At 42.1% G+C, this 18,335-nt stretch overlaps 1 protein-coding gene across 3 annotated transcripts; it reads right to left on the bottom strand.

Annotated features, from left to right (window-relative positions):
* LOC103331056 (DEAD-box ATP-dependent RNA helicase 35-like) lies at nucleotides 1–4,619 on the bottom strand. 3 transcript variants are annotated; one of them, XM_089053144.1, is made up of 3 exons: nucleotides 4,466–4,619; nucleotides 3,623–4,414; nucleotides 1–911 (listed from the first exon to the last, which is right to left on the bottom strand). In XM_089053144.1, exons 1-3 carry the CDS (start codon nucleotides 4,611–4,613, stop codon nucleotides 64–66), a joined length of 1,788 nt encoding a protein of 595 aa, XP_088909270.1. In that variant the 5' UTR covers nucleotides 4,614–4,619; the 3' UTR covers nucleotides 1–63. The 3 variants fall into 3 exon arrangements, with proteins under 3 accessions (XP_088909270.1, XP_088909269.1, XP_088909268.1); XM_089053143.1 differs by having other exon boundaries at nucleotides 3,623–4,417; nucleotides 4,466–4,613; XM_089053142.1 differs by having other exon boundaries at nucleotides 3,623–4,613.
* Between the last annotated feature and the right edge of the window lie 13,716 nt (nucleotides 4,620–18,335).

Here is an 18,335-nt window from a genome sequence, read left to right as displayed (position 1 = left end):
GAGCTTTGGTTTCAGAGAGACTGCAAGCTTCTTATATATATAGTTACATACATATAGAAAATATCATATTTCCCCTCTGTAACCACCAGATCCAAAATAATCTCTTCTAGAGCTGGAAATTGCCATTCTTTTCTGTTGCTCCAGTTTGGGGCAGTCATGGATACGATGACCAAGCCCGCCACAATAAACGCAGCCCTTAACCCCGCTCGCATTTGTAATTGCATCCGCATTTAATTCCATTGGATCATTAAGCTCAGCCAACACCGGTGGAATCCTTTGTTTTGCCTCCTGCAGGAGGTGTTTCAAATCAAGAAGTGTTGCCTCACTTTGATTTTTGTTTATAAAGGTTGTTGCTATTCCAGTCTTGCCACATCTTCCCGTTCGTCCAATCCTGTGGACATAGTCTTCAATCTGTGTTGGCATGTCATAATTGATGACATGTTGAATATCCGGAAAATCCAAACCCTTTGAGACAACACCAGTGGCAACCAAGACATCTTTCTTCCCTTTCTTGAAGGAAGAAATGGCATCCTCTCTCTCTTTCTGATCCATCCCCGCATGAATGCCCACTGCATCCACTCCTTTTATCAGAAGATATATATGAATGTCATCGACGTCAGCTATGTTTTCACAGAATATTATAACAGGTGGTGCGGTCTTTTGTAAACATTCAAGAAGGTAAACAAACTTGGCCTCTTGCTTCACATACTCAACCTCCTGAATTACACCCAAATTTGCAGCTCCAGGTCTTCCCACGTTCACGGTGGCGGGTTTTACCAAAGCGCTTTTAGCAAAGTTGAGAACTTTTGTGGGCATGGTGGCTGAAAATAAGAGAGTTTGTCTTTGAGATTTAAAGTGGTCAAAAACGTGTCTTATGTCATCCTCAAAGCCTGAATCTACCAATCTATCAGTGTAACACCCCGACTCCGTTTATTTTCCTGTTTAATTTAATTAAGGGAAAATATTAATTTACCCTTGGGTTAAGGGTAATTTTGGTCACTTTCGTATCCGGGAAGATTTTGGGACCTTGAGTAGTGTGGTTGCGTAGGTGGTACTGAGACGAAACCGTAGACAAAGGCGGTAGGCTTGAATCGGAGATTTAACGAAGCTTTGGCGATCAAAACTTGTTCGGTGGCAAAACCGTAATTATTTCGAAGTCAGTTTGGGGTAAAAATCAGATTTTTACATTTACCCTCACTTTCTCTCTCTTCCTCCCGCGTCTTCCCCTTCCTTGCGATTTTCCTCCTTCCCGTCACATTCACCGATCGGAAACCGCCACACACCGCCACTTCCGACCACCCGTCCGACGAGACCGGTCCGTTCGAACCGCATCTTCTCCTCTCTCTTCCCGCCAGACAGCCCCGAAACCCTGGGACTCGCGGAAAATGCGAATCGTGGCGGAATCGACTGGAACTTCTAGCCGCTCGATCTCTCTCCTCCAGCCACCATTTCCGACGGGTAAGGTGAGGTTTCTCATCCTTTTGTGTGTTCTAGCTGGCTGTGGGATAGGTTTTGATAGATTTGCAGGTTAATTCTCGAATTGGAAACCTAGGTTTTGGCCGGATTTCAATTTGAAATTCCGGCCACTTGCCGTCCGAATTGGACGTTGCCGTAGTTGAAAAAGTTGCTCCATTCTTCGAGTAGTATCTAGGATTGGAAGGGTGAGCGTTGGTGTGGAGATTTTCCGTCGCCGGAAATCTCTCTACACACCGCGCGCTGCCGGCGCGTGTGGCGGCGCGTGGGCAAGGTGGGTGAAGTTGTTTTTCGTCCTGTTGAGATCCTTAGGTTGTCACGAGTGCGTAGGATTTCGCGGATCTCAATTTGGATATCGTTTGACTATCGAACGGATTTCGCATATTGTGCGTTATCCGGGTTCGATAAGTTCTGACCGTTGGATCGTTTCCAAGTTGAAGTATGTTGATCTAGGTACTCTTAGAAACCTATAGGAATTCGCGGATCGTGAATCGGAGCCCCGGATGTTCCGATTCAATAATGTGAAGTTTAGGGAAATCGCGATCACCGTGCGATTGGGAAGCGAATTCCAATCTGTAACCGGACCTTAGGATGTTCCTTTGGACGTGAGCGCACCGGGAACTTGGGGATTTAAGTATTTCCTTTCGTGAATTTCCGTTTTGGAAGTACGTGATGTTAATCAAGGATTTGTATCTTGGAATAGGTACTTCGGTTGATCACTCGCAGCAGGCGGGACCCTCACGGGGCCGGGCAGCTTGGGATTGCTTGTGAGTGGACTTTGTTTTAAGCATATGCATGGTTTTTAATTATGAAAGTTTTGTGCATATACTTTAAATGATGGTGACTTTGATTTAATAAGTCTTTGGTTGATGATTTGAATATGTTTATATATCTTGGCTATATATTTTGAGTATAGACATATATATTTGAGTATGATGATTTTGTTGATATGGATTTTGGGAGGGCTATCTATATTGTCTATGTATAGAGTATGAGATGTTGTTGTGGTGAGATTGTGGAAAGATAGGAGTTTGATGGATGGTTGTGAGATATGAGTATGGTAGGTGAGTACCATTCCCTAGTTACTAGGCTTCCCACACACGTCGTTGGCAGTGCCGGTGGGGTGGGAAGGCCATGAGATTACGGGTCTCACACATGGCGTTGGCGTGCGGTGTGTGAGACACTTTCCATACGTGTCGCTTGGCGTGCGTATGGGGAGAGTATGTATATTGCTTGAGTATCATCACACACGTCGCTGGCGGTGCCGGTGGGGTGATGATACTGTCTGCGCGCGTAGGACTTGATATGAGATTTGTGAGCTACACGTGTCGCTGGCAGTGCCGGCGTGTGAGCTATGGAGTTCCGTCCCCCGGTTGGACTACTCATCCTGGACGCGGGTTAGTGTTCGAAATCCTGCGTACCAGCTAACAATCCCCCGGTTGGATTGTCTCCCCGGTACATTAGTATGGAGAGGAGTATATACTATACTAGAGTCCTACCTATATATATATATATATATATATATTTATATATGGGTATTTACGGGTTGTTGAGAGTTGCATATATTTTGGGAAATGAGTTGTGAGCTTGAGATGTGGAGATGTTTTGGACTTTGGGATTTTTGTGTTTGAGTTTTGGTTTCTGAATTGTGAAACTGCATGCTAGACCATTATTTTTACATGGTGGGGTTACTATGTTGATTTTAAGGTGAAACTTTATTTCTGTCCACTCACATCTTTCTGCTTTTGCGCCCTGCATGAGTTGCTCCTGAAGGCATTCGAGCAAGTCACGAGCTCCGAACTTGTCGTCTGTTAATAGGGTCTGTATAAATTCTTTCTACTCCCCTGTTTGTTGTAAACAAATTCTGTAGACGCTCTGTTATTGCCCATGTTAGGCTACTACTTGAGGCCGGAGGCCATTTTGTGTTGGAGTGTAGTTTGTAAAAGCATGCTTTGGCAGTTGGGTTGTATATTGTTGTAAATTATTGCAGGTTGTTTATGGTTGGTTTGAGCATTTTACAGGGGAGACTCTGCCAAAATTTTTGGTAGGATGTCTTGGGTGTTAGTAAGTGGGCCCGGCATCAGTATGATGTCGGCACCAAGACGGATCCGCCTCGGGTTGGGAAATTCGGGCGGGTCCTGTCAATCAGCCTCATCCAAAGTTAAATATGTGCAATTATTGAGATTCATTTTTTTCTTTGCCAGCATGTCCTTCAATCTCCCAGGAGTAGCAACAACTATATGAACACCTTCCTTGATAATGTCCAATTGCGAACGCATATCCACTCCACCAATACAGAGCAAAGGCCTTATCTTTGGATATCCAACCTCTCTCATAGGAACCAGATACTCTTCCACCACTTCATAAATCTGCTTTGCGAGCTCCCTTGATGGGCAAATGATCAATCCAAAAGGCCCTTGACCAGGAACAATTGGCATCCTAATTTCCTCTTGCAATGCAACCATAATCAATGGCAGCACAAAAACCAATGTCTTTCCTGAGCCAGTAGACGCAACACCAATCATATCCCTCCCAAATAAAATCACCGGAAGACCTTGCACCTGAATGGGGGTCGGCTGGACAATGCCCTTGGCCTTCAGAGTCTTCAAAATCGGTTCAGGAAATCTCATGTCCTTGAAATTCTTAATAGGTGGTGGAACATCTTCACCACTAACTTCGATATGCCACTGCTTTCGAATCAAATCACATTGCTTCATTGGCATCCTTCTTATATGCAATGGGGGCTTCCAACCTGTTGGTATAGGGTCGGTATAAGTGATTCCCTTTGCCAATTCACCAACTGACATTAGTGTTTTGCGATCCGATAAGTTGTCAATAATCTCTTTCTCTTGTTGCACCATCTGCTGGATTGGAGTAATCTTGGGAGCCTCATGCTTCATCTCTAATGATTTAACAAGGAGACTAGGTTTGCTTGGTTTGTCTTCTTCGGCAACAAAATTTGATTTTTCCGACTGTGCTTTAACAAGGAGACTAGGGTTTGCCTGAGCAGCTAGCTTTAACTTGTCTGACTTCTCTTCAAGCCCGAGAGACTTTACCTTGCGTTGAAGAATCTTATGAGCTTCCATTGCTCGCCGCTTCGCCACTGGAACATACTCAACATAATCATCTTCTTTTCCCATGGTTCTTTTTATTTGTTTTGATACAACTTCCCTGAGGCACAATCTAAAACTAGACCTTTATATAGGAATCAAATTATAATCTAATTCCTAATAGGAATTTGAAATTTTGATTATGATCCAAATCCTACTAGGAATTCAAAATTAACATGCAGAAATATAAGGATAAATCCTAATCAACTAGGGAAAAGGAAACAAAAGATTTTGTTTTTATTTATTTTTCATCAATTATATTTGTCCTTTTTTTTTTGGGCTTATATAAAAGATAAAACATGTCCTCCAGCATAGATCCTCTCGGGGCATTATTGAAGATTACTTACGTCCCCCGACAATAATCTTCATCACCTCTTCAGAACAAAATCTCATTATGGCTAATCCCTCCGTAGACAACTTTCTTATATATCTGTGGGAAAACAGCCAACACTGTAGAACATGGATGAGTGTCACAATCTTCGAACATTATATATATCACGTACTACTCAGTTGTTCACCTAACGATTGCAAACACTCATCTGGGTTGGCGTAGAAATAGTCCTCCTCTGTTGGTCGGTCTTGGATCATCAACCTATTAGTTGGGTTCCCCATTCGACCTGCATGAGCTTCATTTACTGCAGATGAAAATTCATCCCAATTCAATGATCCACTTGAGCACTGGTCTATCAAATCAACAAGAAGCTTTCTGTCCAGTAGAATTGTCTTCTTGAACCCAAGAAATCTGCGATGGCCTTCAACCACTTTAGCCATGTTTCCGTCATATGTGGGAACAAAAATATCCCCTCTCGGCACCATATTTCACCGTGTAAGAGCGGTTTCTTCAGGTGTCAGAGGACACAAACCATCTTTCCTTTTCAGGTCAGAATTGATTATTTTCTCTTTCCACCAGGGATAACCCTTTCTCCCAACTCCTCTATCTGAGAATCTATTATATATGCCATAGAAGAGAAATATTGGAATATCTATTTAATTAGTTTTTTTTTTTTTTTTTTTTTTTGGGTTCGGTTTCAATCTAATTGTTTTATGATCTTGTAATTTATCGTTTTGCAGTATAATCTCAAATATTACTGTGTGGTTGGAATTGAACACATTGAGAGGCAGTTCTTGGTCTGTATGTAACTCTGTAAGTACAGATTTGCCAATGGTTCCTCGATTTTGTAGATTGAAAGTGTTCGTTGGGTTTCTTTTCTTTTAAATTTTCCTTCTTCGAAAACAAAGGAGTAAATTATAACTTCATGAAAAAGAAGGTGTTAGCGTATACCAAAAGCATTTCTTCATTTGGAATAACATCTACGTCATCAAGGTGGCCACTATCACTGTCCTCCAGCATTGAACGCCTTGGGACTGGAAAACTTGCTTTTTAACTCATTTGCTTCTTATTCAATTTGAACCAAATGGAGGCAATTAAAGTATCTCCCCTATAAATAGTATGATAGTCATCTTAAGAACATTTAACATCATTTCCAAACAAGGGTAGATGAAAAAAGGAAGAAGTGAAAATGATGATACAAAGACAGCCTATGCACCAATTTTTTTCCATAACAGGTGGTTAAATCAACATAATGATCAAGATCCCACTTCCAACCCCAATTAAATGCATTCTACACTGCCTTAACAGGAGCGTGGCGCAAGAGGTCCGACCTAATCAAATGTGCGCTTTTGAAAATAATGTAATACAAAGAAGCGCATTGAAAAATAATTATCTGCAGGATTACAAAACAGTCTTAAAACTATGTACAATAATCAGAAGAAATATATAATACAAAAGTGTACAACTCAGTAGATTTATTTCAAAACATAGGGAAGAATTCAGATACATATATCTAATACGGGAAACGATACGTATGTCTAAACATAATGTGTAATGAAAAATTCAGACACGAAACTAGGTAGAAGATTCACCACTTCTACTCAAGTTGAAAATGAAAAACTCAAAAACATAGGGGAGCTCACCGCTCCTTATACCAGATGATGCAATTGCATTGCTAGAAGATTCTCTTAGCATACGAATTACTGCATCCAAATTATCCAGGCCCACAACAATGCCCTATTTCAACGAGAAAATACATATGAACTATGAGTTGTAGTGTGGTGACATAAATGTAAATCCAGTAAAATAGTCACAATCACACAGTAGTACACAAAGACAAGCTACCAATATCTTAATGCTAGAATATTATAATCTTAATACAACAATGAATGAGTCAAGCATCAACACTTAGGAGTGAAGAACCAAATATTAACCGCTCACTGTACGCTTTAAAACCAAAAGTCCAAAATTAAATAAAAAACAGTAACCAGGTAGGTATGAGGTAAGACAAACTATCCATTATTTGAAGCCATTAAATGTCCCAACAGAGTAATATGAAAGCAGAGCAAAAACATTATCCATGAAATCAGAATCTAAATTTTCCAATGAACGTTTTGCTGAATAAACTTACATAGTTAATAGGAGCAGGGGAACTCAAAAGCCAATAAGAGCAACTTCACTTATTTGCCCTTAGCCATGGCAAGGGGGGAGCTAGGGCCGCCACTATTCACGTGAATAGTGGTTGCCCTTGCAAATAGTATTTTGTGTTTCTACCTGCTGCCATGGTTAAGGGCAGTTACTATTCATTTTTTTGTTTTTTTCACAAATTTTTTTACCTCAATAATTAATTTGGATAATATTTTCAGATAAGATTTCCGGGTTCTTATGTGTCAAGACTATTCATAATCGGATAAAATTTCCAAATAAGATTTTTGGGTTCAAATTTCGAATGAATTTCAAAATTCAAATTTTGGATAAATTTGGATTCAAATTTCAGATGAATTTCAAAATTCAAAATTCGGATTAATTTTAAATTTCAGATAAGATTTTCATCCAATCAAATCAAGCCACGTGACATCTCTATCTTGCCAAAATTTTCTATAAAACCAAAGACTCAGCTCATACCTCTCACACCACATCTTTCTATATTTTCATTTCTTAGAGTTTAGAATTCATACTCCATTCATTCTCAATGGAAGAATATAGGAGATGCTTGGAGAGGCAAGAGTGAGAAAGAAATAAGAGAAACCATAAAGCAGATGAAATCAATGAGTTGCAGAGACAAGTCGATGAACAAGTTCTCATAGCAGTGGCTTTGCAAGATGAAGAGAACCAAGGTCGCCGCCGTGGTTCACAAGTCGGCCGTGGCCAGAATGTGGACAGACATAGGCTTATACTAAGAGATTAAACTTAGGTAGTCACCTGCAGCAACTCCTTTAGACCCATCTGCTTAGGTTGCCCATTATGAATACTGTGAATAGACAAAATACCAAATGAAAATCTAAGCATTGTGATGAATCATTTGAGCAAGAAAGTTCAATCGAGAAAATATGGTGTACTTCTAGAACAATGGAAAGCCATAATTTAGTAACACCAGAATCATTTTGAAAGAAGAAATTGATCCAATCGGATTGTTAATTAATATCATTATGTGTGGCATTGCAATGAAGGCTACATTGTACACATGCTTCTTGGTTGCACCACTATGTGGATCTTATCTAAAAAAATTTCTAATCCTAAAAATTTATAAGGCTACGTTCTAGTGATATTGGCAATATTTCACTGAATTTTCTGTTTTCTTCAATGAAAAAAATTGCAGCTTACTGCCATGGACAGGTATTCCACACCTTCACAAAATTACCTTGTGTTTGTACTTGTATCTCCCAAAACCTACTCCAATCTCAAAAACAACACCTTATAAAGTACTTCATTCAAGCTGGAAACCAAACTCAGTGGCGTAAATTTATTCTTCCGCATTGAACCTTTTGCCTTTGCAATAAGGCATATGTATGTCTAATAGGTTATTGCATTTATCACCCATCCTTTTGGAATTTCAAAGGCTTTCATTGAATTTGCCTCCAAAATATCCCAATTCCCAACAATGTTGAAACAAATCAAATGAAAAACCAACAGGCCCGGAGCCTTCAAAATGACGACTTTGTGTTTAGTTTTCTCATACAATCCTTGTACACCTCCACCAATATTTGGGATATTTTTATTACAGCTCAGCTTTTGACAAAAGTTATTTATTTCAACGACAATAGAGTAATTTAATTTTCTTCATAAAATTAGTTTCCAAACCAAAATATCTCGGTTCCTTGAGTTATAATATTCAATCAAAGTCATAACTTTCAAGGCCAAAATGCAACTTTCAATTTTCAGCCCTAAAAATCAACTAGAGAAGTATAGGAGAGAAATTGCATACACCAGTGAAGAACCAAAAGCCAGAATCTTAAGTCTACCAATGTTCTTGAATGATGATAAAGATATCACTCACCCAACCATGTTACAACTAAAGCTGCATTGAAGAGACGTGAGGCGATAAAGATTATTCAGAACAATTGATGGGTCAGATCCTTGCTTGAGCTGAAAAGAGGATGCAAATAGATCATAATCCAACTGCAGAACCCGTTTTTTATTTGAGAAGAATAGCAAAACCGTTTTACTAGTTAAATCTCCCATAGTATTGTGAATTCTTCAGAATGTAAGTATTTAAAAGCTACAAAGTATGGAGGAGAACAGAATTAAAAAGAAATAAATAAATTGCACACCTCAATGACAACACGCATTCCAGAGCGATCACTTTCATCCCTAATATCGCTTATTCCTTCTAAACTCTGTAGAAAAAAGGAAAAAAGTATAAAGAAAAGAACTAAAACGAGATAAGAATTAACAACAATGTATGACCTTATTACTTTAATAATTTCATGTGAGTGATACAGCAGTTAGAAGTGCAATGCATCAACACAAAAATGGTGACAAATTTGGAACAAAGAGATAATACGTGTAACTAAAGATTTCTTGGGAAGATGATGAACAGAGACAAGCAGTATTATTATATGAGGTCAACATGATATCAACAAAATAACTTAAATGAATATAATGGTACATATTGGATTTAATAAAGTCACATATTAAATAAGAATTACAATACTAACAAATGAATTTGGACCCTAAAAACCGGAACCTTTCAGATTAGAATCAAATAACATATAAAAAAACCAATCACAAAACTACTTTTTAAAGAAAAATTACAATCCAGCACTTTTAAAGGATCATTTGCTACTTGCAAGAATGTCACCTTATTTTCCACAAGTTCGGCTATGTTCTCCACAAGGGCTGATTTGTTGGTTTGGTGAGCGATCTGAGTCATTCACAAAGTATAAAATCACTAAAAAAAATAAACTCTTTCACGAGAATCTAAGACTACATGCATATTTAATGCAAATCGGACAAGAAGACGAAGGCAAACCTCCTTATGATCCTTGCACTTCTCTTTGTTCTATAATCAAGCAATTCAACATCAGTTTTCCCTCTGACCACAATGCGTCCTTTCCCAGTTCGATATGCCTCCAAGATGCTTCACAAAATGAACATTTATTCAAAAATTATTGATTGCACCAACATAAATGTCCATGAATGTTCTTACCCATATGCACAAGAACAAACATGTATATAAGGAAGATGCCGCCAGCATAAGCAAAAGGGATAATTCTGCAACTATGGCAATCCTTTATTACTCTCATCATTTGTATTATATTTTTTTACATCTTCTGTTGATGCTCTTTTTGGGCGGGTCAACTTAGATAGAGGTAGAATGGTGGATGATGGGTGAAGGTGAGGACCTTCAGCATGTGTATAAAGATTTGGGCAAGCGGTGAATATAAAGAAGACGAGATATACGTGGTTCACCCTTAATGAGTCCACGGAGAAGAATGTTCTCATTATAATAATGTATGTTTACATTTGTATATGGGGTTGGACCCAAGTATAAAGAAAAGGAGGGAGAATCCCATGATTAAAGATAAAACTCAGCCCCAGGATCCAAAAGAGAGTGTCCCTTTCTCAAGGGAGATTAGTCTTTTTTTATAGGCGAGGGGGAGTCTCCATCTCTTGTAGTTTTCCGATGTGGGACTCCTCTTGCTTTGCTTAGAGTTGTGACTTGTGGTAATGTTTCTTTGGATAAGGTGATGACCTCTCAAAGCATGGCACGTGGATGATCTAGCCTAGCTAGTTGCTCGGTCAGTTACGGTACTAACATCTTCAATTACACTAGTATATACTATTTTACTCTATCTTCACCTTAAGCTCAACTTTCTTGGCAATTTTACTTATTCAAAAAAATGAAACAAAACGGTTTGTACGAACAGTTTGAAACATAAGACATATCATCACATTCAATTTGAAAGCATCAGAGAGCGAAGGAATGGTTCCAACTTACCCGGGAGCATTTTTGCTCACCACTTTAACTAAAGGTGTATGCTCACCGTCACTTTTAAAGCTTGACATATGTCCAATAGTTAACCTTAGTTAACTTTTTATTGAAAATTAAAAATTAAAAATAAAAAGACCCCAAAGGCCAGCACATCCCGATTGTCTCCCCCTTTTTTCTCCTTCCCTTTTTTATATATAATTTCTTTCCTCCTCCTGCCCCAACTCCTCTCTTCTCCCTTTTCTCTCTCCTCTTCCCCCACTCTCTCCCGCTCTCACTCTTCGCCTGAATATTTCCATTCGGATTTCCAGAATCTGCATTTAATTTTTTCTTCTACATCATCAACTGTATTGCAACTTACATTTTTCTTTTTCTTTTCTTGTAATCATATTTAATTTTTCAGTTTAATAATTAATTACTATTAGTATCGTGGAACGAAATTGGAGACTCCATTATTATAGCGAAGCTTCTGTATTTTGTCTCCAGTTTGAAATCCATATGCATACATAATACATATTTACTTGATTTATGTTGGTTCCTAATAAAAACAAGAAAATGGGAAGGTTGTGTTTTTTTTTAATGAACTAATCTGTGTTTGTGCAAATAATCTCACGGGAGAATATTCGCTTCTAGATCCTTCAACCTTCGATCTTCCTTCTCTCTCTTCCTCGATTCCTGTAAAACAGATTGGAGTAAATAGACCACACCCAGGGGGTGTTGGCCAAAGGCCCTCCGATGCCTAAGTTAGTTCGAGTGTTTGTAGAAAAACAATAGCTAAGCAAAGGGTACGGAGTAGTGTTTATGTAGGGTGTGAACCGGGCGGCCGGAGCCGTGTGTGGTGGCCGGAGCCGTGTGGAGAAAATATGGAGAGTGGAGATGGAGAAAGAGCTTCGGGTATTTTTCTCGGGTATAAGGAGTAGGTTTAGATGTACCTTGAATGATGAATGAAGTCATCTATTTATAGGAGCCTCGGGGCTAGGGTTTCGTAGAGAATATGCTGAGTTTATTCTCTACCCAAATTCGTAGGGATCGAGTCGATGAGATAATATCTGATTTAATGATATTATCTCTTTTTATGGAGATAATATCTGAATTAAATGATATTATCTCTTTTTATGAAGATAATATCTGAGATAATGACATTATCTTCTCTTTATTAGGATAATATCTTAATTAATGATATTATCGTATTAAATAAAGATAATATCATTTAATTAAGATATTTATCCTAATTAATTAATTGGCCAGATAAACTGGTTCAATTAATTAATTAAAAGAGATAATCTTCTTTTCCACATGGCGTCTGTGATTGGAGACGAAAATATCTGCTCCCACAAATGCCCCTTCTGCGTGACACTTGTGTGGCATGTAGGAGATGAAATTATTTTTCGGGCTCTCCAACCGAGTCCGGGCTTTCTTCTGTGAGTTGGACTCCTTTTGTAGATCGGATTCTCAATTGGTGTAGGCTTCTGACTGTTTTTGAAGTTGGATTCCCAGTAGGAAAGAGCTTGAGATTCCTTCTTGACCCGGGTTGTCCAACTTGTATAAATACAGGGCTTCTCTTCACTCTTTCTTACATCGCAAACTTAACTTCTCTACTTTCTAGCTTGAGAAAGATCTTGGAGAATTTTGTACTGCTTGTCGAAGAGAGGAGTTGCCGTGCATCCCAAAGTAAGTCGAGCACGTAAATTTTTCTTCGTCTTCTCTTTTTCAAGGCGAGGACCAGTTGGGTGGGACCAGCTGGTTGTCATCGTGGATCGGCCAAAGACGATTGAGCGGTGGTGGCGGCGATTGGCGAGCGATCGAGGAAGTTGGTGGACTGCCCTGCTAAGGATGTCGATAAATGGAAGCGGATGGTCCGAGCCTTGATGATTTGCCTGCTGGACATGAGGAGTGTTTTGCTAAATTCCCTAAAAGAGGAAGGTGATGTCGGTCTTCGAGAGCTTGATGAGTTTGGAGATCGTGATATGCTCCGTAAAGTAGTCCGTGCGCGATCTAGCTCACTTGTTGAGAGGCAAAGAGATGCGGATGCTCCTTTTCGAAATTTGAGTCGGTTGTACCACGAAGATTGAAGTCGATCTGGGCAGTCTGCTCATCCATCCAACCATCATGTTTCAATCTGTTGAGTCAGAAGTCAAGCATGGAGTGGATTCATCGTTGCCAATTCCTTTGGAAGTGAGGTTGACAGAGACTAAGAAAGCAAGAGAGTTATTTGCCTGGGCGAAGGGTTCTTCTGCAACGCCGCAGTGATCCCAAGGTGGACAAGTCCACCCTTGTAGATGATGCAGGCGTGTCCGATCCGCTCAAGACGAACTTTCACAAGTCCATCCACTTGTGCTGAGCTGGTTCATCAAATCCACAGTCAGGCTGGCGATCTTGGTACTTTCCCAAGTCTTTCCTTGGAAAAACAAAGGAAGCGACACTTCATCCGCTTCAAAGGGAGTAGTTTTTGCTCGAGACCATTCGAACTCGTCTGCTTGTTCCCCTCTTCAGCTCAACTTAGCGAGTTGGAGAAGAAGAATGCCGAGTTAGTTAGCAAACTTTCCGCCGAGCAAACCCGTTATGAGAAGAAGACGTCTGATTTGCGGGGGATGATATCTGAGTTGAAGAGTTCCCTTCTGAGAAGGATTCCGAGCTTAACTCTTCTGCTGCTGACTTGGCAAGTCGAAAAGATGCTTACTTCCACCTTGAGCGCAAGAATGCCGACATCTCTCATAGCTATGACAAGCTTTTGGCTAGATTTCACGCCTATCATGAGTCTGCTGAGGAATCCAAGTCCGAAGTTGCCATGGACGCGTACAAGTTGGGCTACTTGGACTACACAAAAGGATATGACCCCCTCTACGCCATTGGAGATGAAGACATCGAGATGCTCTATCCAAACTTGCCCCCTGCAAAAAGTGAGGAAGCTAATGCGTGAACACCGAAGGAGCCGGCGGTGGCTAAAGAGACGGTAGGCGAGGAAGATGGAGCAGAGGACGATGCAGGTGATAAGGTGGTGGCGGACGCGTCATAGATCAGCCATGTGGAGTCTGAAAGTGTGGCTGATCAGCGGACAAGAGGTCAGAGATCGTGGATCTCCATTGGTGTTTCAGAGTAGACGAAGACTCCTTTATTTCTTTTCAGCTTTTGTAGTCTGCTTTTGTTTAGAATAATTGGTCTTGTTTGACCATCTTCTTTTGTTTGAACTTGGCCGGTTGGTCGCTTTGCTATGAAAATCTCAGTCTTTATTTTTCAACTTCAATTTGCATATTGTCTTGTGAACTGCTTGAGTAACCGGCTAGTGTCTTGATTGCACATCTCCTTTTGGAGATTCATGAGTGCCAGGGTTCCTCTTGAAAGACTTCGGGCGTGTTCTGCATATCTCTTAGGATGGCTCCCCTTAGGAAGTTGGCGAATGCCAGGGCCTCCTTAAGGGGCTCCGGGCGTGTTCTTCATATCCCTTAGGATGGCTTAGTCGTCGCCTGCGTCTCGAAGGACGCCGCTTATTGGCAATCTGGTGACTATCACCGCCTCCCTTAGGAAACGGATAGGAACTCGGATACTTCCCGGAGGCATGAAGACCTCCTTTAAGAAATTCTGGCGCACCTGCGTCTCCCTTAGGACGCTTTTTAGTGGGCTGCGTCTCCAAACGGACGTTTTTAGTCGCCGCTTGCGTCTCCCGAAGGACGCCGCTTATGGGCAATCGTGTGACTATCCCGCCTCCCTTAGGAAACGGATAGGAACTCGGATACTTCGCAGGAGGCATGGAGACCTCCTTTTAAGAAATTCTGGCGCACCTTGCGCCTCCCTTAGGACGCTTTTAGTGGGCTGCGTCTCCAAACGGACGCTTAGTCGCCGCCTGCGTCTCCCTTAGGACGCTCCTTATGGGCAACTATATGACTATCCTGCCCCTTAGGGAACGGATAGGAACCGATACCTCCTTAGGAAATTCTGGCGCACCTGCGTCTCTCTTAGGACGCTTTTATGGGCCGCGTCTCGGCGACGTCGTTGCCTGCGTCTCCGAAGGACGCTGCTTATGGACAACAGTTGTGTTTTGTGGGTAGATGAGACATTTTGGAATAAGAAACTGAGCTTATATTGATATTCATAAGATTATAGTCCTTTATTCGAAAATGAAAATCACTGAGTACAAAAACTTGGAGCTTCTAGCAGTCAGTAGGTAGCATTACGGATAATACTTTCGGAGATGGTAGGTATTCCATTGCCGTGGTATTTCCTTCCCATCCATGGTGTCCAGCGTGTAACTTCCTCTGCCCCCGGACCGGCTGATCACATAAGGGCCTTCCCAATTGGGTTTCATTTTCTTAGACCCTTGTCTTTGTGCAGTGATGAAGGCATTTCTTAGCACAAGGTCGCCAGGTTGAAACTGTCTGATCTTAGCTCTTTTGTCGTAGTAGGACTTCAACTGCTGTTGATAGGAGGCGACTCGGATAATGGCCTTCTCGCGCTCGCCTTCAAGTAAGTCAAGGTTGAGTCTCATCTGCTCGGAGTTCTGCTCTATACTGCCGACTTCAATGCCTATAGAAGGGACAGTGACGTGAGGAGGAATGATTGCTTCAGTTCCATAGGCAAGGGAAAATGGGGTTTCGCGATCGACCTTCGTTTGGTGGTGCGATAAGCCCATAGTACTCCGGGGAGTTCGTCTACCCATTTCCCTTCGGCGCCTTCTAGCCTTTTCTTCAAGCAGTCTAATATGACTTTGTTGGATGCCTCGGCCTGCCCATTTCCTTGTGGATACCTTGGAGTGGACAGGTGTTGCTTGATCTTGTATTTCGCAAAGAAGGCGGTGATCTGCTTGCTAATGAACGTGAGCCATTGTCGCGACCAACGATTGTGGGCAGCCGAACTGGCAGATGATATTTCTCCAGACGAAATCGCTCCACATTGGCTTCTTTAGTAGAGGATAGAGCTTCGGCCTCGATCCATTTAGTAAAGTAGTCGGTGGCGACGATCATCATTTCGTTCTTGGCGGGCGCCGGTGGCAAGGGACCCACTAAGTCGATGGCCCATTGCATGAATGGCCATGGACTGTTTTGCGGATGATAAACTTCGGCAGCGATTAGGGATCGGCTTGTATCGTTGGCAACGATCACATTTTTGACATATTCATTGGAGTCGTGGCGCATGGTAGGCCGAAATAGCCTACGTTTAGAGTTTTCAGGCGAGTGACACGCCACGAGTGGTTGCCACACTCGCCGTCGTAAATTTTGCAGAGGACTTCAAGTGTTTGAGGGTACTTTATGCAGGTGAGATGAGGGCCGGAGTATGATCTACGGATGAGCTTGTTGCCGTGCATATAGTATCTCGCGGCCTTCTGCTGGACCTTCCTAGCTTCAGACTTATCCGTTGGTAGGTTTCCATTCACTAAGTAGTCGATGATGGGGTCTTGCCAGCTGGGGTCCTCATCAATCTGCATTGAGTCGATCGGCTCTATTTCTTCGATGCTTGGCCGGTCAAGGTGTTCAACTGGGATGGATTAACTGCAGGCCAGGTGTCCATTGTTGATCCTAGGCTCGCCAATGCATCTGCATGAGTGTTCTCTGCCCGTGGAACTTGTTGGATGGTGAAAGTAGGGAATTCTTTCAAAAGTCCTTGGACTTTGTCGAGGTACTGGACCATTCTTGGATGCTTTGCCATATACTCGCCTGAGGCTTGATTCGTGATCAGTTGGGAGTTTGAGTAGATGGCCAGTCTCTTGATCGACAGTTCTTTCGCTAGGCGTAGTCCTGCAAGCAGTGCCTCATATTCTGCCTCGTTGTTTGAAGCAGAAAAGCCTAGTGTGATAGCTTGTTCCAACAAGGTTCCGTCTGGGGTGATTATGACGACTCCTGCTCCCGCTCCTTTGTGATTTGATGCTCCGTCTACATGCAACTGCCACATGTCGTTAGGTAGGTTCGAATCGGTAGGGGAGGTGTCGTCCATTTTTTCCTTGTTTTTCGTGACCATCTTCTCTTCTTCGGCTGTCGGAGTAAACTCTACAACAAAATCTGATAAAGCTTGGGCTTTTATAGCGTCTTCGGCCGGTAGAGGAGGTCATATTGACTGAGTTCGATAGCTCATTTCATGAGTCGCTGAGAAGCGTCGGGGCTGTGAAGGATCGATCTCAAAGGAAATTCTGTTATGACAATTATCCGGTGTGCTTGATAGTAGGGCCTTAACTTTCTCGCAGAAACCACAAGCGAAAGAATGAGCTTCTCCATTTTCGGATAGCGAGTCTCTGCATCGAGGAGAGCTTTTGAAGTGTAGAATACCGGATGTTGTGCCCCCAGCTTCTTCTCGGATGAGAGCTGAGCTGACAGCTGAGTGGGACACCGCTAGGTAGATGTACAAGTCCTCGCCTGGTATCGATTTTGAGAGCAATGGAGGTGAAGTGAGGTAAGTTTTCAAGTTTTGAAAAGCTACTTCACACTCGTCATCCCACTTGTCTTTGTGTCCCTTCTTCAAGGCTTTGAAAAATGGCCTGCATTTGTCGGTAGATCTAGAGAGGAATCGGTTGAGAGCTGCCGCCCTACCCGTTAGACTTTGTATCTCCTTTGTTGTGGCAGGTGACTTCATGTTGAGTATAGCCTTGATTTGATTTGGATGTGCCTCAATTCCTCTTTGGGTGACTAAGTATCCAAGGAATCGGCCGGACGAGACTCCAAATGTGCATTTGCTCGGGTTCAACTTCATATTGTATTTTCGGAGTAGGCTGAATGCCTCGGCAAGATTCTTGATGTGGTCTGCTCGCTCAGGGAGCTTTGACTAGCATGTCGTCTACGTAGACCTCCATAGTCTTGCCGATTTGCTCCTTGAAAATTTTGTTCACCAGCCTTTGGTAGGTTGCCCCAGCGTTCTTCAGCCCAAAGGGCATGACCTTGTAGCAGTAGGTACCTCTTTCGATGATGAAAGAGGTCTTTGCCTTGTCGTCTTCATGCATCATGATCTGGTTGTAACCGGAGTAGGCGTCCATGAAGCTTAGCAGTTGATTGCCGGAAGTTGAATCAACGAGCTGGTCAATTCTCGGCAGTGGAAAGTTATCTTTAGGACATGCCTTGTTGAGGTCAGTATAGTCGACGCACACTCTCCACAGGCCTTTATCTTTCTTTGCTACTAGAACAACGTTCGCCACCATTCTGCGTATGAGACTTCTTCAATGAAACCGCAGCTAGAAGCTTGTCGATCTCGGCTTCAATGATGGCGACCCGCTCGGGCGGTTGCGTCTCTTCGCGCTACAGGCTTGATGGTGGGTTGGCGTGTAGGCGATGGCGGATGATCCGGGATCGATGCGGGCATGTCGATGGTGACCATGCAAATACGTCTTTGTTGTTCTGGAGGAAGGCTACAAGCTCTGCCTTTTCCTCCTGGCTTAGGCGCGAGCCGATCTGCGCCGTTTCTCTACGGCTTGTCGAGGATCAAGGGTACTAGCTCAACGTCCTCCTCGGGCTTCCATCCTTCTTCAGGATAGACCTCCGGACGAATTCCCTCGACTTGGTTCTCGATTCTT

Source organism: Prunus mume, linkage group LG5, assembly GCF_029339155.1.
Source record: "Prunus mume cultivar Tortuosa linkage group LG5, ASM2933915v1, whole genome shotgun sequence".
NCBI lineage: Eukaryota > Viridiplantae > Streptophyta > Magnoliopsida > Rosales > Rosaceae > Prunus > Prunus mume.
This window is presented reverse-complemented; position numbering and strand designations above follow the sequence as displayed.